Genomic DNA, 25,178 nt, shown 5'->3' on the forward strand with positions numbered 1-25,178 from the left:
ATATATTAAAAATTGGTGGCATTTGAAGCAAAATATAGTAGAAATAAACATTCCGGTCATTTAATTTATGTCATGAAATATGAACACAATGTATTTTTATTTGCAGCTAAACAACATTTATGTTCTGCAAGCCCAAAAATCATGAAATATTCATAGAAACTGCAATTCTTTTTTTATTTGTAAGCTCTTTGGATATAGGATTTTCATAGTGTGCCATAAAACAATTTCCACTGACCAAAACTTCCCCATCATCCCCAAATTTTGCAGTGGGCAGGATCTGATGAAAAGCTTTGTCCTTTAGGGACAATGGCAGAACTGAAGAGTACCATATTAACATCTTAATTTGATAACAGCAGAGCACAATTGAAGGCAGACAGTGCTGGTGTAAATGTGATTGTGTCTCTTGCTATGAAAGCTGAGCTCAGTTTCAGTTTCCAGAGCTCTCCCTGAGCAGCAGGGAACAGCAGAATCATCATTAAAGGATGTTCCAGGCTTGTTCCCAGCCCATCACAGACAGACAGTGACATCTCCCTTTTCCTGCAGGCACCACAGCACATCTGGGATCTTACATGGAAGGATTTCAGTACAAATTGGTTCAGGTAACAAATTATGCCAGTAGAATTTTTATTGCAATAATCAATCTAAAGGGCCTTTGGGCCACTTTTAATATTTTTATGTTTTTTCTTCTCTAAGATCAATGTCATCACTGTGGGACATCCCTTGGAAGAGGTACCAAGGGTTTGCTGCATAAGAGCTTGAATCATAATTCAGATAAAACAAAGTATTGAACATCTCTCCTTGCTTCAGTGAAAATTGAAATTATTTCATGATATAAAAACAGTAATAGTGACCTCTCCTTGATGTCAGATAAAGACAGAAGAACCAGAAGTGTTCTCTGATAGTTGTTATGGGATACACTATTTAATTTTGTTCATATGAAATATGTGCTGTTAGTAGAAGAGAATTTGCCGTTAAACTTAGCAGTTACAGTGTGTGGGGAAGCATGTAAAGCACTAACCTAGACAGAAAAAATCAGTGTAAAAGGGTTATTGCCTGCCTGAGGGACGATGAAAAAATAATGACAAAACTAGTGGGCAAAAGCCCAACAGAAAATACCACCTGAATGTGAATGTGGGAGCAGTAACCAAGTGCTTCCACCAAAAAAAATGGGATATTTCCATTCAAAAAAAGTTCTTGGAAGGGATTGCTTATTTTTAGGTATCTGGCAGGTGTTTTTGAGGATAGGAGCAGAAAAGCTGACCAATATCATAAAATTATATGGTATGATTGCCATATTGTCGTGGTATATTGTATTTGCTGGGTGCCCCCGTGGCAGGAAAGGAATGATGAATCTGACTCCGTGTTCTCAGAAAGCTAATTTATTATTTTATAATACTATATTTTAATAAAGAATACTATACTAAACTACACTAAATAATACAGAAAGGATAACTACTCAATGCTATAAAGATAATAATGAAAACTCGTGGTACTCTCCAGAGTCCTGACACAGCTTGGCCCTGATTGGCCAAAGAGTGAAAACAACTCACATAAACCAATGGAACAATCACCTGTGGGTAAACAATCTCCAAACACATTCCACATGAGCAAAACACAGGAGAAGCAAATGAGATAAGAATTGTTTTCTTTTTCCTCTGAGGCTTCTCAGCTTCCCAGGAGAAAAATCCTGGGTGAAGGGATTTTTCAGAGAATGGGACAGTAGTAAAATATTATTTTGAGACCAAGTGATTTAACTTTCCCCTAAGCAGGCAGAAACTTGAAAATTAACAATTTCTTTTACTTCTGCAGCCTGCAGTGAGATCAACTCATGCCCCCAGACCTGGAAGCACCTTTTTATTTCTGTCTTTACGCATTGCATTGTAAACCCTGTGGCAATTTGCACACCCTTGAATAATTTTCTGCCTTCAACCCAGCTTTTTGTTGCTCTGGCCTTACTTCAAGTGAAAGTAAATCACACTTAGCCAAATTTATTCTTCAAAGGTTAAGGAGTTTCTGCTGCTTATACTTTTCATACTTTTGTTATCAAACCTTGCATGTGACAGACAAGAACCTGTAGAAAAATAATCTTATGTGATAAGTGTGCACATGCTACTAAACTAATGTTAAGGCCATAAAAATAATCTAAATTCAATGCAATTCCCATCCTGAAAAGCTGAATTCCTTCAGAGTTTAAATCCTGCTCAACATTCTATATTCAATATAGGATTTACTAAAAATGTAATGCAATCCTAATCTCCATGTCATGTCTTGTCATAACTGATATTATTACTCTAATTAAATATTTTAAATCATATCTTGTGATTTTAACCACTTCTGTTTCCAGTTTCAGCCATCCCTGAGAAAATATTCCCTGGATAAGAGCTAGGGTTTATTTCAGGAAGGGAAAAAATGATATCTTTAAGATTCCTGCTCTTTTTCATGCTAGAAAAAGCTGAGATGACTGAGAAGGACAAAGACTCAGTGTGTAATAATCCTATTTAGGTGATAATGGATGCCACAGGTACTGGAATGCAGCCAAATAATTGTGCCTATTATAGATGACACAGAGCCAATGGAAATTATTTGGGCGGACCAATTTATTTTTGATGCAAAGGGATTTGGGTCAATCCCTTAATCCAAATTTCTCTAAAAACAAGAGCCCTGAGAAGCCCCCGTGTTCATGTGCCTTCATATCTGTTACTAACTCATCCTTTTAAAGTCAGAGTCAATGTGGAAACCCCATTTCAGAATTTCAGGGGCTAATTGCAATCCAGAAAATCCATTTGATATGGTCAAGAGTCTTAATATGACACTTTAAAACATTATTTGAGGCAGGGAGACCAGAAAGTGCCATCACACATTCAGAAATCAGCTGAGCCTCACAGTGGTTGATCTGTTCAGTAGAAGGAATTTTATTTGTGTTTTATTTCCTTTTGTCTTGTACTTTTACAGCATGATATTGTTCACAGCAAATTTTCCGATTTTCACACCAGCAGCAATGCAGCAGCTGCAAGAAATTTTCTATCTAAACATTTATGTGGAGGGATGGGTAAAGATTATCTGTCCTGCCTGAGTTATTGTCATTTTAGCTGATAGGGACCATGATCTTTGGGAGGCTGAAAACCATTCCTCTCCAGGAAAGAGCTCATGTTTGCTGGTAATGCCACTTTTCCACCAGGGCTGGGTGCTGTGAGGCACTGAAAGCCATGGGAAGGCTTCTCTCTGTTCATTCCTTCCCTCCACCCAGATCTGCATGAATTCTTCTGGATAATGGAAGGAAACCAGTAAAAACAATTGTAAAATTGCTCTACATTGTAAAATGTTCCAAGGAATTGCTTCAGAAATGGACATAAACTTCTCCCACCCTTAGGTCTGAATCCAGCCATTGCTGTAATTTTCACAGGTAGAAGAATAACAAGGAAAAAAAAAATTAAAACCAACACCTTTTAATTATTATTTTTTAAATTGGAAGAGGAAAATCATGGGCAGTGAACTTCTGTACAAAAATTAGGTAAAGCAACATTCCATTTCTTCAGGTTAGCTGTAATTTCCTGGATTCAGCAAAGGGAAATTTCTGGTTTTTAATCAGATTTGGCAGCTCACTGAAATGCCCAGAAGAGCAGGGTGAAGTGTTTTGATGCAATGATCCTCACTGGTTGGTACAGCTTAAATTTCTTCACTCCTTTCCAAGCCCTGATAGTCCTATCAAAAACTTTAATGAATCTTTTAATTTACAGCTTAAAATAACCATTGTGGGAAAAAACCCAAAACTAAAATAAAATAAAACAAAACTACTCAAGTACAAACACTGGGAATCCAAGTTTATTTTCAAGCTTCTGAATCTTTTACAACACTGGAAAGCAAAAACAGTCACACATAAGAAAATATTTAGCAATATTCCCAGCAGTCTCCCAGTCCATCTCCTGGGGGTCTCATTCTCTTTCTGTGCAAAAGTGGATTTTTCTTTTCATTTCCTTGCAAGGAATTTCCTTAATGATTATCATATGGAGCCTTGGCCTTCCCAATGCCTCCCTTTCCTGCTACTTGGCTGTCAGGAATTTTCTAACCTGTAACTCCTGAAATAGCATCAGAACCTGAGAGTGTTTTATGGCAAAATTGAATCTTTTTGCTACTAGAGAGAGAATGTGAAAAGACAACATAAAAGGGCTTTTTGTGGTGCAGTTCAGCAAGACTTTGGGCTTCTTATTTATATGCCTATGGAATCAGAACATGGAACAAAGCTTGAAGAAGCTGGATATACTCCAGCCCCCACTAAATTAGAATTTAATTCTGTTTTCCAGAGATGGTCATCTGTGGTGTCACTGGAGGGTGCTACTGGTGTCCATTCATAAGTAATTTGTGCTCTGTCACCATGACATTTTCTGAAAAATCCTCTTTGCCCAGGATTCTTCTCCTTGGAAGCTGGAAGCCTCAGAGAAAAAGGAACACAATATTATCTCATTTGCTTCTCCTGTGTTTTGCTGCTTTGGAATGTGGTTTGGAGATTGTTTATCCAACAGGTGGTTGTTTAATTGGTTTCATGTGAATTGATTTAACTTAATGACCAATCACAGTCAGGCTGTGTTGGGACTCTGGAAGGAGTTACAATTTTAATTATTATCTTTTAGCCTTCTGTCTGTATCCTTTCTCTATTCTTAATATAGTTTAGTATAGCATTCTTTAATATAATATAGTATCATAAAACAATAAATTAGCCTTCTAAGAACATGGAGTCAGATTCATCATTCCTCCCCTTGAAGGGGGACCCCAAAAATACCACAGTGCTCTATCAGTGAAAGTGTAGAAGTAAAGTAGAACACGTGATTTTTATATTTGCTGTGGTGCAGAGTTATCAGTGAGAGGATTATTTTGTTTTAGAAGATCAGTTGGGGTTTAATCTGTCCTGCAGAAAAGCCCCATGATCAGAATTGGAAGATCCTCCTCCAATTTGCTCAGGATAAACTGCAATAGTTACATTTGGTAAAATTTTGTTTGTTTGGTTGGTTTTTTCCCTTCCAGAGCCTGAGGCCATTTTCAGCACACAGCTGTGGCCATTTTCAGCAGACAGCTGTGGCCGTTTTCAGCAGACAGATGTGGTCATTTTCACCCCAGAGCTGGAGGGCACAGTCCACCTGGTCCTCCTCCACACTGGCACCAGCCCGTATCTCTTCCCGTGCCACCTCCGGCCGATTTCCGTTTGCACCTGAGGAACAAAGGAAAAAGCTCTTTGGTGGTTGAATTCTGCTGGGGAGCAGACAGTGGGAAAGAAGCAGGACAGAAAAAGGGACTAGAAAAGAATTTTTTAGACATCTCTGGCCAAGTTCATTTCCTTTTTAGCTGATAGGTAGAAATAGAATCCTGTCTCAGCACGGCCATCTTTCTGCACTGATGAAAACTTCTCCTGAAGTTCTATCAGTACTCAGCTTGAGGTCTCTAGCACTATAAATAATTTTCTCCATTTCTAAAATAGCTTTTTTCATATACCTTCTCCTTTTTTTTTCTTTAATTTTCCTATGAATATTTATTCTACCATCGATCTCACCAACATAGCCTACACAATGAAACATATTTTCTCCACATTGCCTGTTATTTCTCAGTTGCTAAGGGATGTTGTCTTGGTTCCATCTGCTTCTAGAAAAGTATAATCTGCAGCAAGTTTCTTAATCAGCATTCTCCAGTTTGTGGCTGGGAAATAATTCTGCTTTGGCATTTGAGATGATGAGGGGAAAGGCAGCAGCAGCCAGAGAGGTTTGCTGTGTGTTGTTGACAGCTGTGTCATTGTGTATTGGCATGTTCACAGGAGCACAGAGAGGGTCCAGGCCACCCACTAAAGCCTCCTGTCACATCTGATTCTTGTTAGATATGTGCCTCCCCAGATGTTTAATAGGGAGGGAATTTCTGTATGGAAGTGCTGTGTGTCTGGATGTGTAGCTGTGGTCTGTGGTTAGAAGGGATTAGGGTTATTAATAAACTAATGACAGGATTTTTATCTAAACACAAGCATCATTAGACCAGCCAGTAATTCATGGCCGTAAACTCAACCAAAAGGCTAAGAATATTAATATATTTAAAAACATATAATTTAATATTTCAGAAATTTCTGATAGAATTCAGAAAGTTTGGCCCATGGCACATGTAGGTGATGAAATACTGTTTGAAAGCTCAATCAGCCCTTGAATTTAAACTGGAAAATGAAGGTTTAGCAATAGAGTCCAGGGAGTCTACAGTGATCAGGGGCAGGATTCATCTCCTAAACACACCTTTGACCCTCCAGGGGTGCCCTTTCTGGAGAGAAGGGTGGACATACACAGAACAGGATTCTCCTTTTCAGGAGCTGCAGACAGAATCAGCAGAGTGTTAGTCTGAAACTGAATCCCTGTCATATTCCAAAGGAGCAATCTCAGCTACTATGGAGTTAGAAAATGAGGGAAAATTCCAGATTTTCAACATACTCGAAAATATGGAGGGTAAACTTTCATGTTTTCTCTATAATTCTTTTAGGATCACATCTAGACTGGACATGGACACTAAGCTAAAAGGAAAGACTCCTCTCCCATCAACAGTAAAATTCTGACTTAAACATTCTGAACAGAAAACCAGATTTACCAACACAAAGAAATGCTGAGATGCTTCATGAGACTATTAAAAATACTAAAAAATATATATATATATTTTACTATGGGAGAAAGCTATGCATTTAAATTCTTTCCAATTTAAACATAGACCTTCAGTAAATAGAGATCACTCTGCATCACTGAAGCAAGGTGTATTTTTAGATCAGGACTTAGCAGGGGTTTTACAAGCCCTGGTATAAGACAAAAATGTGCAGAAAGGATCAAAAGTACTTGACAGAATAGCAAAGTAGTAAAAGTTCATTTCTCCACTAGATGGCTTCATTCCCATGAAGATCATTGAAATGAAATTCATCAACATTGTTGCCCATGTAACAGTCATAAGAAAATGAAAGATTTGGTTATTTTTGTATGAAACTGATTGTTAACTATATATTTGCCACTGAAGGCAGTATTGTGGAAAATATAGCTGATATTTTCTTACCTCTTGGTTCAGGAAACAGTAGAGAACTGCCACAATAAATCCCTGAAAAAGACCAGAAAAAAAAAGTTTGGAGGGTTAACACAGTCTGAAAAAGCCAGTTACATTATTTGACTTCATGGTATGCGAATTAGTGAGTATCACTGTAGGTGGGAGATTGCTGGAAGTTGAAAGGTACTTTATGGATCTCCAATAAAGCTGAACAGCTTTAAAGATAAACACCTGGTTAGTGGCATTTCATCAAAATCAGGCACAAACTATGAATTCACAGATGTGATTGATGGTTATGGAAGTGTGCTCCACTCTCCAGCCCAACACACTGACAGCTGATTTTTTAATGCATTCTAAAGAAAGTAAAACAGAGATTGCAGAGGAGATCCATGGATGGAGCTCACACACAGCTCTCCAGCCAAATTCTGTATCTCTGTGTACTACCAGATGAGATCCAGTTCTGGCCTATCGAATGTGTTTGCTAAGATTCTGACCTGAGATAAATCCAGGACAAATCCTAGGAGGTCAAAGGAGCTACATGACCAGATCCTGGCTCAACACCTCAGCCTTTTATTCCATTAAATTATTCATTAACTATTCATTAGCTCAGTGAAGGTCCCTTCCCTGTACAGAAGGTTGGGATTGATGGACTGGGTTTGTTGGGACTGACACAGCAGAGTCAATCCTCAAGAGGAATAAACCAGCACAAAACTCATGGATTGCTGGTGATGCTCCATGAGAACCATCCCATGAAGAATCCCACGGAACCATCCAGGGAGAGATCTGTCCCCTGGTGAGGTTTGGAGGCATTCCCACAGCTGCTGCTTTGGCCTGAGGTGCAGCACAGGGAACAGGAGGGAAGAAAAAGGAAATTGAGTCCTGCCCAGCTCATCACTCAGGCAGCAAAACCACCTGGAGGGGACACCAGAGCAGGAATTTTCTTGTTGGCATCATGCTCCTCAAGATGTCCATGCCCTGTGTGCCAACCCAGAGCAGTGGAAGCCATCAACCCAACACTTACAGAAGGGGAAGGGATGTGGCATCCCTTGAGACAGCAACCTGTGTGGGGCTGGTAAACACACCAGGCACTGCTTGATGCTTATATTGAATTACCAATTTATTCTTTGGCAAAGAACTAGCAAGGCAGCTGGGCATACAAGTTTGATTGGCTCTGGAGGATTTAAATCAGCCCGAGTCAGCTTGGATTTGTTAGTGAAGCCAGGAAAGGCAGGTGGACAAGTACTCGTAGCAAGGAAGATTTTCCACGCTTGACTTTGATCCCCCATCAGATTTACACACTTATCTGAAATTTTATATTCCAAAATCTGTAGGCCAACCTAGAGCCAGGCAGGATTTGTCACCTCTTCAGACATTTTAACTCAGCAAAGAACCAGGAGCTTTGTGAACAGACACTGGTTTCAGAATCTGAGGATTCTTTTTGTGCAATTCTTGTTGTTGTGAAGACACAAGGCTAAAATAGAAAAACTGGTAAGAAGGAACCAAAGGATCCGTGGTAATTTTACCTGAAAAGAGCCAATGCAGAGCTCCAAATAAAGCCGAACTCCCAGGCTGGTATATTCTGGGAGGAAGTTGAAGACAATGTAATGGGTTCCAAATAAAGGAATTAGAAGTAGAGTCGACCTTGAGAGGCGTCTAGCACAGGAGATGAGAAGAAATAAGGTAATATTATTTTTTCTGAGTAAAAACTAATGCACTCAGTATGCCACAGCAGTGAGCAGAAGTGAAAAAAAAAACCTAGTATGTATAAAAAAATATATAAAATAGAAATAAATATGCTGGCTTCCTTTACAGTTCTCACACAGAGTCAGGTAGCTACAGTGGGTATTTTTTCCTGTCTTAAATAAGAGGTTTAATGCCAATTCAATTGATTTCATTGTCTCCCCATTGATTTTAATTGCAAGGCTGGGCTGATCTGAATACATCCCATTGGCCAATATTAGGTGACTTGAGTCTCACCCTTTGACTGATTTCCTTTGGAGTGAGGTAAGGTTGGGAATTCTAAAATTTAATACCAATTAAACTGAGCCTGTCTGCAACACTAAGCAAGTACTTCTCTGTTTAGAAAAGACAACATATTTTTCATTATTAATATTGAAATAATTGATTTTTTAAAAGATATCCCATACATTACCTGTACTGAGAAGAATTATTGAAGTTGATTTGTCTAGGGTCTAGTTTTTTAAGCAAAATTCTGATGATGTTGATAAATAGGACAAAATTGACCTGTACATAACATTTGAGGGGTGGGAGGGAAGAAAAAGAAAAAGTTAATTTCTGATGAAAAACTTTGCAGTGAAAATCTGGTAAGTTTTATTTTTTTTACTTTAGTTAGAATGTAATTTCTGCAGTTTTAATGTAAGGTCGTTAATGCTATTCCTGCTGGCGGCATACAAGTATTTAAATAAGTTGCATTCCTGCTTGAAGAAATGGCTGAAGGTGAAAACTTGAGACTTTCACCTAGTTCAGCAAAATATTTTCATCAATAGCTTGTGTGACTCTCTTTTGCCTTTTGTAGCTCAAATCAGTTGGATTCTCCTTGAAGATGAATATTGCATTAAATTCTGGCTGAGCTCCCTGGGCACTATTAGAATTTTTCTGCCTCAATACCTCTACAATGAGACATTTCCATCTGAGCTGATCACCCTGCTCTGCCTTTGCAGTCAGTGGAGAACCAGCCAGGAGAGTGAATGGAGCTTCAGGTGGGCTTGGGGGCAGCTCACCACCCTCCCAAGGTAGATATTTGTTTTAAATCAGGTGAATCCGAAATTTGCCAAAAGTGCGTATTTCCCTTTGTTGGCTCTGAAGGAGCCCTTGAAGAGCATTAGCTCAGCTCCAAAGCAGTCAGGGTCAGTCCTAACTTGGAAATCAATTCTTCTACAGCTGTAATTTGGCACAGCTTTATGCAAAGCCTGTGAGGCTGCTCAGTTTTTCACGACCAGAGGAATTCTCCCCATGCATTTTTGGAGTGTCTGTACACACCAGCTCTTCCTTAGGTTTAATTTCGTCTAAGAATTTCCTCATTTTACCAGAAATTCCAACCTCATTCTGTACATTAGTGATGCTCTTCAGCAGAAGAAACAACAGAGGTAGAAGGACATGAAATATTTCATTGAAACACAGAGAACTCTGCCCAGAATTCAGCTTAAAATTCTTCACTCACATTGTTTGTGTGGATCCTTAAGGTCCCTTCCAACCCAAATTCTGTGATTCCATACCCCTCATTTGCATCCATCTGTCCTCCAATTAAATGAAGATTTTTATAGCTGACCTTAAGGTCGTCCATTAACTGCTTTCTCAAACATTGCTTGGGTTTAATGACTTGTGGAAGTAAACATTTATGATGATCATTTAAAGCCCATCAGTTTATTCAATAAATGCCAGGCTCAAGAGCTGTTATCAGTTGTCAGCTCTGAACAGAAACCTATTTCCCTTGACAGTTTTGTATTAAAATTTATGCCTGATTCTGAGCTCTTATGCTAAAATTTTGTTTTCAAATATAAGGAGTATTTCATCCACTCACTTGCTATTAATTTCAACTAAACTGACAATTCTAGGAAAGTTTCAATTTGTTTGAAAGATGAACTTTTTAGTTTGCATTGGACACGGGCAATTAACAGTAGAAATTTACCATTCCTCTTTCTACAACTCAACAAAGAAACCTTATTTTAATTCAAAAGCCTTTTTTTCTTCTAAGTAATATCAGCAAACTCAGAAGTACCTACCCCCACAGAAATTATAATTGGTCCTTTGATTAGCCACCAATAAGGAGAGCCTTGATTAATATCCCAGCATCTGTGAACATGATAGTAAGTTTAGAAAAAGATAAGTATGTAATCACTGTAATCAAGTAAAAATATAACTCAAGAAAATAGAATAATGTGGGAAACAAAGACTTACGCTGTGTCTTCAAAGTAGAATTTTGTCAATATCCATATAAGGGTGAAAAGTGTTGGAAAACCTGTCAGACATTTCAAAATAAGGTATAATTAATCTAAGCCTTGTCCACTGAAACTCTGCTGCAATGATACAGATCAAGCATTTATGAGAGCTGGAATTATCTTTTGGGGTCAGTTCCTGTAACGGGAATTGTTTTAAATACAGTCCCTAAAAAACAAAAAGTGATTCTGTTTGCTGAGTTGTCAGGCCTCTCTTAATCTTTGATGGCAACAGGCATGGATTTCCCTCCCTGAAGCAACAAAAAAATCCTCTGGCTGTAGAGGAGTGCTCTGCTCTTTCCTTTCCACAGCAATTCTCTGTGGGCACCCACTTGGTTTCAGATTTCTAAGTCTGAACAATTCCATTTATTCCAGACAACAACAAAATCAGAGGGGAGATGTTGCTGTTTCACTGCCTGTCCTGTTATTTAGCTTCATTCATATGATAGCTCAGTGCAAAAAATGGGCTGTAGGAATACCAGGAATAAAAAAAAGTTCCTACTTAGGAAAAACCAATTCCCTTTCCCAACCCGTGTAACCATTCTGGACAAAGAGAACAAGGCACGTTGAATTCTGGTGTTTGTGATAATTCCATCGAGGTGTTTTCAGTGGGGTGAAGAAGGTTGAGACTGGAGGATGTCTCCTTGGGCATTCTCAAATATAATTGATTTTATATCCCTTTCACAAGGGCTTTATTGCCATTAAAAAAAACCCAACAAAAACAAAAGTTGGTTGCTTCTGGCTAGTATGCACATAAAAATAAAATGGAAGCAACACCCACGTTAGGTTCTTTAGTTAGATCAACTGGGTACCACATCCAGTATTTTTAATGGGAATGCGTCATGGAATCATAGAATTGTGGAGGCATAGAACCATGGAATCATGGAATCATAGAACTGGGGAATTATGGAATCATAGAGTCATAGAATCATAGAACTGGGGAATCACAGAATTATGGAATTGTAGAATCATAGAATCATAGAGTCACAGAACCATGGAATCATGGAATGATGGAGCCATAGAATGGCCTGGGGGAAAAGGCACCTTAAAAATCACCTGGCTCCAACCCACAGGGACACCTTTCACTGTCCCAGGTTGCTCAGATCCCCATCCAACCTGGCCTTGGACATTTCCAGGCATGACGAGTCCACAGCCTTGCTAGGCAACCTGTGCCAGGGTCTCACCACCCTCACAGCATGGAATTTCCATGTCCCATCACTCCATTCCTTGGGAAAAGTCCCCCTCCAGCTTTTTTCTACCCCCTGGAAGTTGCTCTGTGGTCTCTGTGGAGCTTTACCTTCTCCAGGCTGCACAGCCTCATTTAACACCTTGCCTTTTACTAATTTCCTTTAAAATTCGTGAAAACCTACCCCAGCCAAAGAGAACCAGCCACCAAAAATATCTTCTTCCATGAGAAAGGGATGAGAGCAGCAGGCAGTTCAGGTAGAGAGCCTCCACCAGCAGCCACATGAAATTGGTCATCATGAAGTAGTGGCAGAAAACCACGGAGATCTTGCATTCAGTCTGAGGAACAGGAAAGGCACAATTTAGGCATTGCTTGGAGATGACATCTCTTGGTTTGACCATGGACAAGACATCTGTGATATTGGCTGCGTTCTACCAAGAACAAGATCTTTAAAATTATGTTTAAAATGAGAGCTTCAAATGTGAAATGGATTTCTGAGTAGTAAGGCTTTAGCCATCATAACACCTTGGAGTCCCCTCTGCATTTTGCTTTCTATCTCCATGTTAGAAATGTAACTTGGGCTCCCAAACATGTGAGTTCTCTCAAATTCACTGCCTTGAATGTACCTTCAGTGTCAAATGCTCCTTGAATAAAGGTTCAAGGACCCATTTTTCTCCTTATGCTCAGCTCTAAAATTCTGTGTGGCTCTAAGCAGTGCAGAACCATCCCATAAACCTCAGCTTGAAAACCATTGCCAAGATCTGGGTCTGGATGAATGCTAAATTCATTGTCTGGTACCTTGAGTGCTTTGTGCTTTACAGATCAGAGCTTCCAAGCAGAACAGGAAACCCAACATTTCCAGAAGAATAAGCTTTAAAAATTGTTCTTTGATGTACTCAGAGATCTTCAATTTTAGATTTCAGATTATTGGATCACAACAGTGTAATGATATTTCTTTGTTGCTATGTGAAAGTCCAAATTTCATTTAGACTACTGCAACATCACAAATTGATGCTTTAAGAATATAGGAGGGCATAATGTACATATTTATGGAAGTAAAATATACTGAATGAAAGAATTATATAAATTTCATTACCAGGCTAGAAGGGGAAAAAAATAGTAAAAAAGAGGGATGAAAAGTGAAACCATAAATAAACGGTAAATAAAAACATCAAATACCACAATATCCTGCTTTTCATGTGCTTACTGTAGAGAAGCTGCAGTGATCGATGCCTTCCTCCTGGAAAAGGACAGCATCCTTAATGAAAATGGCAACAGCCTTTAAGATAAATGTAAAAAAGAGCTGTACATGGATATAATTCCTGGGACAGCGAAGCCTCCTGGAAAAAAAGAAGAGAGGTCCCTCTGAGGTAATTAACTTTGTTGTGCTGGCAGTAATAAAATAAACAATAAACCCATTTTTTATCGCAGGTACTTTCAGACACATTTAGGAAGAACATTTTGATCCACTGAGCTCTTTCAGACAGAGGCAGAAAACTTCCTCATGTGAAGCAAATCAGCCACAATCTGCATTTTAATCTCTTTACATGTTAACCAGAATGATAGGTTTTTCCTTACTTTGCCAAAGTTATTTTGATGAATTTAGCAAAAGCACAGAGGAGCTTTAAAACAATTTGGCACATCAGCTTCAAATTCAATTTGCACATCTACTTTAAATTCCATTTACACATCTACCCTAAATTCCCAGTTAACTAAGATTACATTTTTACTGTTATTATATACAGATTTTTGAGAGAGTTATACAGCTTCAACTTCATGTTTTCATTTGGAGATGAGAACTTGAGTTAATAATCAAAAATTTCCACTAAAAGCCAAATTCTGTCCAGATCCAGTAATCTGAGGGTCACCTAATCTGAAAGTTCACCTGGAGTGTGCAGAATTTTATTGCTGACCTCAAATGTCAACCCCATTGTTAATTATGACTTTTCCTCCCTATTACTACGCCTCCTTATGTCCATTGTTTCTTTCTTTCCCCTCATTTGGGCTGGTTTGTTTTCCTGAGGTCAGAGTGGATGTCAATAAACATATCTGGTGGCTTCCAGACATGAACTAGGAACCAGCAGAGGTCAAGAAATTTTCTCTAGAGAACCCTGATTCTCACAGCATAATAATAAAACTCCTGCCTTTTTTTTCTTCTTCTTTTTTTTTTTTTTTGTGTCTCACAGAAATGCAAGAAATAAACAAAAAATTAATAAAATAAATCCTATGTGGTGGTAAACATTATATCTACATAAAATGATAAAATACTTTAAATACTCTTAATTAGACCTGAAAATACCTAAAAATATGTGTAAAGTACCTAACTCAGTAAGAAAGAATTCTCACCAAATGTGACCAAATTGTGAAACTAATTTTAAAACATGTCTTTAGTGGTAAATGTTTCAATAGTAATCTATACAATGCCACAGGAGCACTCATTCAGAATCAGGTCCTTTGTGTATATTATTAAAAATTCCTTGGAGCCATAACAGGCAGGCATAGTTTATGAAAAAAATCTTCATTCCAGCCTAAAGCAAGTACATTTTTCTGTTGGTTCCTCAGGATCAAAGTGAGTTGCTGAGTTTTGCCAAGAGACAGCCTGGGTTTATTTCCCAGATTTGAATCTTCTTATTCCTGACTCTCTCTGATGCCTTTTAATTTTGAGCTTCAGTTTCATGTTATTTAACTAACATGGCTGGAATTTTGAATTTTTATTCACCTGAATTTCTATTTCTATTATTTTGCTATGTCTAATGTTGTCTTCCACAGTGTAAGAAATTAAGAACTGTGAAAATAATCTTAGAGGATGCCTTTACCTGAATGCAATCAGAACTGTCACAGCAATGATGAGGGAGGTGATGGACACGCTGTATCCCACAGTGTAGATGATCTTTATAGTAGCAAAGTAGGATTGCTATTAAAGAAGAGAATGATTTGTCACACAAGTTGCTGTTAAATGACAGCTTTTTTACTGATTTGTCAGTTTTGCTTTGTTTGGTGCTTCCATTCTGTTGACATCCCTCACTGTCTTTTTCTTCCCCTCTTCCTTCCCACAGCAAAATTCAACTTAAATCACTCATTCTGTTTCTTTTGTGTCATCCCATTCCATAGTTGTGTGGATACAGCCCAATCTGATGCTGAAATATGTATTGATCTGGGTAGTTTAAAGCTCATTCACAAAAATATAAAAACCCACACCAGTCTTCAAAAAGGCATTGTTCAAAATCTTAGACAATTTTTATAAATGTTGTGTTCTGTTCCGTGTTTTCTCCCCAGCAGTAGCAGGACAATGCTGCTGGCAGAATGATGAATACAGAATTCTGTCAGCTTTTCCCTATTTTTCTCCACTTTCCTGCTCTCTGCTTCCCTACTTCCATTTTTGCTGTCTATTCCTCGTTTCAGTTTTTATTGTGTTGTGGTGGGTTATTTTGGTGGGGGATTTTTTAGGTTTTTTTGGTTTGTGGGGTTTTTTTTGTTTGTTTTTTTTTTTTGTTTTTTTTTTTTTTTTTTGTTTGTTTCTTGTTTTTTTTTTTTTTCCTGGGGTTGTTTCTTTCCTCTGTTTTTCTTGCTGCCAAACTCAACTGCTGCTCAGTTGGAATGCCAGTCAAAATCCATTTCAATTTAAGCGGCTCCTCTACCAGACACCATCGCTGAGTGAGGATAAGTTAACTTCAGCCATCACAGATGAAAGCAGAAAACAGAATGAATAAGCTCTAGGCTGCAAATCTAACTCCAGCCTAACATGCTCTGTCTCTGGGGTCCCATTTCAATGCTTTTATTACCTAAAACCTGCACAGCTGTGCAGAGCATTCCTGCAGTTCACTTGGGGAAGGGGAGATGCTCATTTTGAGCCTGAAGTGGAATTTTAGGCATTATAAGGCTGACATTTATTTAATTTATTTAGGTGCTTAAAAACTAGCTGCCTAAATATGAGTCTGTAGTAGAAAAAGAAGAGCCTGGCCACGGGGCTGAGTTGTTTAATTATTAATACAAACCTGTTCTTTCTCATCCCTTTTCTTTTATAGTTAATGAAGGAAAACACTCTCAGAAGACAATCCAAGTCTTTAGAAAATCAGACTTATTGATTTCTGTGACCCACAAAAAGGATCTACCACAACACCTGCCTTGGAAAGAGCAGGTCATAGAATCATAAATCCTTGACTGGTTTGGGTTGGAAGGGACCTTCAATTTCATCTACTTCCAGCTGCTGGATTAGTAGAGTGAAACCTTTTATGCCAAGGACTTTGCATCCAAGTGTGCAGATTTATGATTATCCACAGTCTAACCCAATGGGCTGAGCTGTTGTAACTGCTCAGAGCTCAGCAGGTGCACCCTGAGTTTGCCTTTCAGTTCAATTTTATCCATAAGAAACCAGATTATCCTTTCTGAGAGCATGCTTCAGTTGTGAATGCAGTAAGTGGAGACAGCCAAGAGACATCCCTGAAAAATTCCCACTTGATCCTGACCAAAGCACTAAGGCAGATCCATGGTGCAGAGATCAGCTCCGACTTTCACAGAATTCTTCTGAGACTAATGAAGTTAAATGGGGTGGAAACCAGGCCTAATGGGGTTAAAAAAAAAATCTAAAAAAAAAATAATCTAGTGGGTGAAATGTGAGTTTTAAAGGATTACCCAAATCCCTGACTATGCACAATTCCAGCCAGAGCTCACTGAAGTACCTCAGAGCTCCAAATCTTGCCAGGAAGTCTGGATGCACCACTCCATGACAAACATCAAAACTGTGCTAGGCTGACCATAGCTGGCAACACATCAGGTGTCTAAAACAGAGAATAATCAACTCCTTAAGTGGATGAACCTACAACTGAAGAGGTTCCTCTAGGTAAAATAATGGAATTATCACAGAATGGGTTGGGAGGGATCTTAGAGAACATCCAGTCCCAACCCCTGCTATGGCAGGGACAACTTCCACTGTCCCAGGCTGCTCCAAGCCCTGTCCAACCTGGCCTTGGACATTTCCAGGGATCCAGGGGCAGCCACTGCTGCTCTGGGAACCTGTGCAAGATCTCCCCATGGTGATATGAACCAGGTTTTATCCTTATCAATTAGTGATCAAGCACTATATTTTTCCTCTGCCTGTAACCTCAAGATATCACCAACAATGAAAATCTAGCTGAAGAAATAGGTCAAATTCTGGTCTGCATTACAGAGATTTTGAGACTTTTTTTCATTGTCGAATTAGATATTTCATGCAGAATGGAACACCCAAAACCCCTCTTTTCCTTAGATATTGTTAAATTTGGAACAGTGGTCTTTTAACAGCACACCTTCTGTACAGATGCTGTGATACAACAAATTCATCTTGCTGACTGATATTACTGAAATGTCTTAATTCACATTTTATGAACATTTTGTGGTACACCTTTGTTTGTTATATTTGTGAATTTACAGCCGGCTTTGTTAATGTTACACCTGAATAATAAAACATTCTCAGTTATCTAACAAAAGAACTGGCCAGAGTAAAAATGGAATTATGTCCCACACTTAGAAAGAAATTTCAGCTTCTTCTGAGTTTCCATCTACAGGAATAGAAAGGAATACTATAACATCAGCACACCACTCACATATATTTGTGTAATTGAACTTACTTCTTCAAGAGGAATCTCATCTTCTACTGGACAGGCCACATGGTAGGGAGGGAATGGGTCAGACCAGCCCTTTTTTGTGCAGTTTCTTTTTATCATCCCAGCTGAAAAAGAAGTATTTAGTTTTCTCAATGAACTACAAAATAATATGGAAAATAAAAGCCAGGAGAAGACCTGTGGCTGGTACAAAGTTGTACCGGGAGAAGATGATCATTAGCAGCTCACAGAGTCAGTAGGACAATTTTCCTGTGCACATTCAGATACAAAACCCTTTATTTTATTTATAGACAAACAATGGGAAGAAGGGAAAGAAGGAAGAGGTGGGAAGGACTAAGGAAGGAATTATATCAGGCACACTGGAGAGGATTGGGAAGCTCTGCTCCATAAATTTCTGCTCTGCACAGCATTCACCCTTCCACCATATCCCTTTTCATTCCCACCTCCCCTGGGGCTCACTCTTCCCTAACAGATGAAAAGCTGGGATAAGCAGCCCCTTCCATGCTTCCACTAAAAATATTTATGAGTCAGATGAAGGAGAAGTCGAGAATCCCAGGGCAGGAAATGAATGTGCACAGATGAAAGGGATTTTCCTTATCCCTCGTTTATAACTAGGCTGTGTTGGATGTGGCTGAGGTTGGGCTTTGCAGTTTCTTTTACTTGAGGAATCGCCAAATCCAGGTCTTTCCTGGAAGGTGGTTTGCTCCTTGTGGGCTCACATTTTGTTACTGGCCATGCTCAGCCAGAGAGGGAGCAGGCACAAAGGTATTTTTTTGCAGTTTTGCAGCACATGTGCTGCTCCAAGGCCTAAATTCTGTTTTGAATCTCCAACCTTGGTCTTAAAGAACAATCACATTGCTCATTCCTCTGCCTTTCATTTCATCCCACATCAATCACAGCATAAATCTCGAGAAACCCCAAGCTTAAGTTCTGACCTAGACAACCTCCAGATGAGCTTTGTAGGAAACTCATACAACAAACTGATCCCAAAGCATGTGGAAACCAAGGAATTACTTGTGGCATTCACATTTTCTGGAAAAATCCCTTCACCCAGGATTTTTCTCCTGTGAAACTGAGAAGCCTGAGAAAAAGGAAAACAATTCTTATCTCATTTGCTTCTCATGTGTTTTGCTCATTTGGAATGTGTTTGGAGATTGTTTACCCACAGGTGATTGTTTAATTGGTTTCTGCTGTGAATTATTTTGACTCATTGGCCAACTGGGGCCAAGCTGTGTTGAGACTCTGGAAATAGTCACGAGTTTTCATTATTATCTTTTTAGCCTTTTGTAAGTATCCTTTCTGTATTCTTTAGTATAGTTTAATATAATTCTTTAATATAATATAGTATTATAAAATAATAAATTAGCCTTCTGAGAATATGGAGTCAGATTCACCATTCCTTCCTGCCACAGGGCACCTTGCGAATACAATAATCACTCCTTGTATTTCAGTACATTTTTGATCCAGGACCTTATCAGAGACTATGGAAATCAAGCCCAGTTATGGATAATCCTTAAAATATGAGAAGAACTGCTAAGGTCCCTCAGATCCTCCTAAAATCTTTGCAGTAATTCCCTGATCCAGCTCATGAGAACATGAAATTCTCTATCTCCACCCTCCCTTTTCAGAAATGTTCTTGCCAGACACACAACAGGAGTAACCATGGTAGGACATCACCTGGCTCCTTCATGAAGTGAAAGAGGATGTTTGGACATGGTAAGGCAAGAATCTCTCCAGCATCTGCCTCTGGCCAGCACAACAATTTGTCCCAAGTTCTCTTGCAACCTCAGACAGAAAGTGAAATATATTTTTAAGCATGGTTAAATTTGAGCAAAATAAAAACCCCAAACCTTTTTAACATCTGCCACTCCACCCCTTCCATATCTTATAAAAATAGTTTAGCCACATTTTATTATGAGAAATAAACACCCCCAGAGTGCTATTTAATCTGCTTTAGTTAGACCCCTGAGCTAGACTGAGGTGAGTTTTCAGAAAGAATGCAATAAATGAAGAGTGAGGCTGGAAGGAAGATCAGATCACCATAATTGTTCAGGGGTTGCCCTATTTTTAAAGATCAACACACCCTCACAAACAAGCAAGCATGATGCCAAAAAATTGGACATGGTCACAAGGATTCACTCTGATAAATATTTGAATGTGAAGGACTGTGGAAAAATTAAAAAATGGGAAAGCATGGGAGTAGATGGAAGAAGAGCTGACAAGACAACAGCACATGGGAGCATAAATAAAACCCTCATGTCCTTTGGCAGCCTGGCCATGTCCTGACTCTGGTCCCCTCCCTCTCCCTCACACATGGATGGATACCTGGTGATGTTGCATTTCCATGCTCTTGTGGGGCCTCCAGACATTCAGCCTCCTTTTTCTTCAGCTCCACCATAAAATCACATTCTGGGTGGACATTCCCAGCAACCTGCAGGGAGGAGAGTTTGGGGGGATTAGTTAGAAGGGGTCGGATGGGATCTCATCAGGGATTAAGTCCAGATCTACTTTTGCATCCAAAAGGGTTTAAGGACATAGAATAGTGCTTAGGGTTTCCATCCAAAGGCTGCTTGTCTCTGCACAAGCTGGAAGTTACAGCTCTGCACTGGAAAGTTTATCAATTCCTCTGGCTACATTCAGAATAAAAGATCTCTTTGCTAGAGCCTGAGTTTGAGTGCAGGATTAATTTACACCCTAACTTTAGCTAGACCCTGTTAAATAAGGCCCCAGAAAGACACACTGCCCCTGATCAGGCTCATTTTCTTACCAGTGCTGCAGGAAATGCTGCAGAACCTGTGCACAGACAAAGCCCTGCCAACCTCCAAAGAAGCATCACCGTGAAATCACAGACAATTACTGCAAAACTGTCACCTGAGAGAGCTCCTCACTCCAAAAGGAGTGAATCTGTTCTCTGCCTTCTGCCATCTGCCTTTCTTTACACAGGGTGGGAGGCAAAACTCCTTTATTTGGAACAAAAAAACATTCTGCACCAAAGCATTTGTTGGTATGATGGTCTAAAGAAAAAAGTGACTCCCAGGGTTTTAATAGCAGGACACATTCAGTTGTTTAGTGCTTATTTAGACTTATATGGAAACCACAGAAGGATCTGAAGGCATCCAGAGAACTTTGGGCAGCAAAGGACAAAATCTGCCCAGGTTGTTACACCCAGGATGCTGAGGGTGCACCACTGAGCAGGAGTGCACAGGACTATTTCACACAAATTAAAAAATATGTGCTTGTCCAGCCTTAACCTCTGTCCCCAGTCCCAAAAGATGAGTTGTGATCAGAGACACTCTGACTTTTATCTCTTCACCCTGGCCACTGGTGCTGGTGTGCTCTGCATGTGTGAATATAGACACAAAAACACAGAGACAAAACAGAAAATGAATCCAAGATGAGACTTTCATGGTGAACAGGTGGCTGGCATATGGCTCGGTTTTCTTCCACCCAGAGAAGATTAATATTCAGGGAATTTGGAAAATAACTCTCTGGCTTTCAGTTCATTCAGAGGGCAGATTGTATCCTTTTCAATAAACTGGTCTTTCCCCCTCCATGTTAATGTCCATGTCTCATGTTGGTCTGCAGAGCATTTGAACTGCATATTGACCAAAAATTCAAGGCTCTCAGACTGCTGGAGAGCAGTGGATTAATTACACAACATTTGTTTTTCTGGGGTTTGGGCCTTGGTAGTTAAAAATGTCATTATCTCCACATGTTTGCTCTGCAAGATCATCTGCTTCTCATTTACTGCACTTTTAGGAGGATGTGGTTTTCCTGCCAGATTTGCAGCCAGCAGTGCCATGGATCAGTCTAAGGCAGCAGTGAAAAGCAGGGCTCCTTCTCCAGGCTGAATGGAGCTTTGCGTGTGTGAGAGGAGGGGAACTGTGAGTGGATGGATGATGGATGGATGGATGGATGGATGGATGGATGGATGGATGGATGGATGGATGATGGATGGATGGATGATGGATGGATGGATGGATGGATGGATGGATGGATGGATGATGGATGGATGATGGATGGATGGATGGATGGATGGATGGATGGATGGATGGATGATGGATGGATGATGGATGGATGGATGGATGGATGATGGATGGATGATGGATAATGGATGGATGGATGGATGGATGATGGATGGATGGATGGATGGATGGATGGATGGATGGATGGATGATGGATGGATGATGGATGGATGGATGGATGGATGATGGATGGATGATGGATAATGGATGGATGGATGATGGATGGATGGATGGATGGATGGATGGATGGATGGATGGATGGATGGATGGATGATGGATGGATGATGGATGGATGGATGGATGATGGATGGATGATGGATAATGGATGGATGGATGGATGATGGATGGATGGATGGATGGATGGATGATGGATGGATGGATGGATGGATGGATGGATGGATGGATGATGGATGGATGATGGATGGATGGATGGATGGATGATGGATGGATGATGGATGGATGGATGGATGGATGGATGGATGGATGGATGGATGATGGATGGATGGATGGATGGATGGATGGATGATGGATGGATGGATGGATGGATGGATGGATGGATGGATGGATGGAGTAGAGAAAAGACATTGCCCTGCTCCAGGAAGAGGAGATCTGACCTGTTGGATGCTCTAGGAATGTCATCCAGATCAGCAAACCTGGGATTCTAGGGAGACCCTCCATTTCTCTTCACTAAGAAATTGGCAGAATTACAGAAAATTGGCATCTTTCTTGAAAAGTTTTGCTCTCATGATGCCTCTTTTCATGCCAACATATATTATTTCTCCCCTTGTACTCACCCTGAACAGTGACTGCAGGAGAACTCCCTAACCACGGTGTATGAAGGCTATTGCAAGAAGCAACTTTAATAGTCAGTAGAAGAAACAGTCAAACCATTTACTGAAAATCTCTTTTACAACATTCTCTTGGTTCAGTGAACCGTGCCCAGAAAAACCTCAGCAGGAGGAAATGCACCCATTTGCACTATTCTAAATTATTTCTCCTGGCAAGAAAGCATAGCTAGATTTTGCCTGTCAAAACTCTCTTTGCTCTCTGAAATGTTCATGGCAAGAGCAAAGCTTGTTTGGCTCATTCACCAGTCCAGGAAACTCCAGGAAAGTCTTTTTTTCCACTTTTACTTTCTAAGTCTCCAGATTGTGAGAACACTTAATTTAGCACATTCATCTCGAATGAAAAGATGAGGCTGATCCTGTACCAGCATTTAAATTGTTGCCTCTTCAAGAAGAGCCAGCCTTAGGAGGTTCTGTCAGTTTATTTTCAAGTCAGCACTAACCACTGCCTGAGCAGACACTGAGGGCCAGATCTGATATAACAGAAACTCAGGTTAAATAAACTAAAAAGATTTATTCTACTCCCAGGCTGTGTTTTAGGTATATTTATCACCTCAAACCACTTTACCTTTAGCAGACCCCCAGTTTAAGGAGATGAGAGTCAGCCTCTCAAGCATTCCAAACCTCTCCAGGAGCTGAGTTCATATTTTCCAGAGAAAGCACATGAAGAAATTACACCCACAGCAAAAACAGAGAACTGCTTTTCCACCAATTTATACTCAAATGAGGGTTGTTTATCTATCTAGCATGCAACCCATGCTAGGAGATTTTCACTGTACACTAACACATAGACTTGGTTTGATCAGTATATAATGATGATGATGATGATGATGATGATGACGATGATGACGATGATGATGACTAATAATAATAATAATAATAATAATAATAATAATAATAATAATAATAATAATAATAATATAGAAAGCAACCCAAATTTGTCAAAGAAAATTCTGTTTTTCTTGGGTAAATGAGGCAGGTTCTTATGGAGACCTTCAGTCATATTTTTAACCACTGGTACTGAATTCTGATATTCTACCTAAGAACAATCACACTGATCTACTCCTACTACAGGGAAGTGGGTTTGTCACACAGGTGATACAAAGGAATCTCTTGTTTCACATCAGTAAAAAGTCTGTTCAGCCATTTCACAGTGGTTTGTTTTCCTCAATGAAGAAAAAAAAAACAAACCCAAGCTGCTGTGCCACCCCTCGTGAAATGTCCCTTCAGGGAAGAGATTCCCAGGAAAGAAGAAAAGGAGGTAGAGGAGCATGAAAAAAGGAAGATGCTGAAGATGTGATTATTTTCAAAAGTAAAGATAATATCCTGCCCCTGATTTGCACAAACCTTTCCTGATACTGGTGTCATCTTGGTTTGCCAATCTCTGTCCAAAGTGAGTTATCAACAAGACCTCCAAGCTCTTTAATGGCTTTGGACCTTTCTAAATCTGCCTAAACATCCCTGTGGTTCCATTCTTTTGTTACCTGCAGCATCTCAGCTGCTCACATGCCAAATAATATCAGTGCTACCACCAAGGCAGATGATATTGTAACAAAAAACCTGCAGAATCTGAAATTAAAGAAAACTCTATCAAAACTCAGCTGCTCTGGTATAACAGCCCTCCCCCAGTTTTTTCTTCTTTGTCACTGTCTTTCAAAGCCCACACACACAAAATAAGAGCTTCTCTTTATGTGTTTCTCTTTACTGAGTGTGTCATAAGAAAGCAGAGAAATAAACTGATATGAAGATCCCACAACGTGGGTCTCTTCTGCTGCTGTTCACACTTTTCATTGCATCTCGCCTTGTTTAACTGGAATCCAAAGCAAACAGAGAGAAAAGAGACTCATGAAAAAAAAAAAAATTAAAAATAAAGCTGTATCTGACCATCTGCTCCCACAAGGAAATGAACAATTATTGAAACACAATGAAGCAAAAGGTTTTTTTTGTTTTTCATGCAATTACTTACAAGCACTGCCAGACTCAGGGTGTGCAGGGCACAGTGATATAAAGAACAAGAGTTCATGTTCCAAAGCAAGAGCCAGACCTCACTTCTTCAGCTTCTCCTAGCATCCTTCACCTGCTTTTTGGCTTCTCTTTCTCCTCTCAGTTGCAGATTTGAAGCATTTATCTTTTTGCACAGAAGTGACGTAACAGGGATGTGAAGTGGGAGATAAATATTAACAATTCTCCACGCTGTGTTTAAGCTTTGCAAATTTTTGATTTTGCTCAAAGACTGGACTGGATGAACTGAGTGATTGATGCCAGGATTATGGGAATTCTCTATGCTCCTAGCAAGACTCATTTCTTTCTTTTAATACAAAATGGTTTTGGAGGGATGGAGAGCTCTAAATGTTACTAATCCCATATTAAATCAACATGATTGGCATAAAAGAAACACTCTCCTTACAGTTATTGTCAATTTTTTATAATGAAATATTTTTCTTATATGGGTCCAGTGTATCTGGGTGGTTTTATACCAGTATAATGACCACAGTGCTACACTTTAAAATACAAAATCAAAC

The 25,178-nt window shown here is 39.4% G+C and overlaps 1 protein-coding gene across 1 annotated transcript; it reads right to left on the reverse strand.

Moving 5' to 3' along the window:
- Positions 1–5,080: 5,080 nt before the first annotated feature.
- On the reverse strand, positions 5,081–24,679 carry GHRHR (growth hormone releasing hormone receptor). Its single transcript, XM_059483997.1, has 13 exons — positions 24,623–24,679; positions 20,112–20,217; positions 19,464–19,571; positions 17,793–17,893; positions 15,003–15,100; positions 13,394–13,526; positions 12,371–12,524; positions 10,963–11,023; positions 10,788–10,857; positions 9,197–9,288; positions 8,568–8,697; positions 7,057–7,098; positions 5,081–5,203 (listed from the first exon to the last, which is right to left on the reverse strand). Exons 1-13 carry the CDS (start codon positions 24,677–24,679, stop codon positions 5,081–5,083), a joined length of 1,275 nt encoding a protein of 424 aa, XP_059339980.1.
- Positions 24,680–25,178: the final 499 nt, after the last annotated feature.

This window comes from Ammospiza nelsoni, chromosome 1 (genome assembly GCF_027579445.1).
Source record: "Ammospiza nelsoni isolate bAmmNel1 chromosome 1, bAmmNel1.pri, whole genome shotgun sequence".
NCBI lineage: Eukaryota > Metazoa > Chordata > Aves > Passeriformes > Passerellidae > Ammospiza > Ammospiza nelsoni.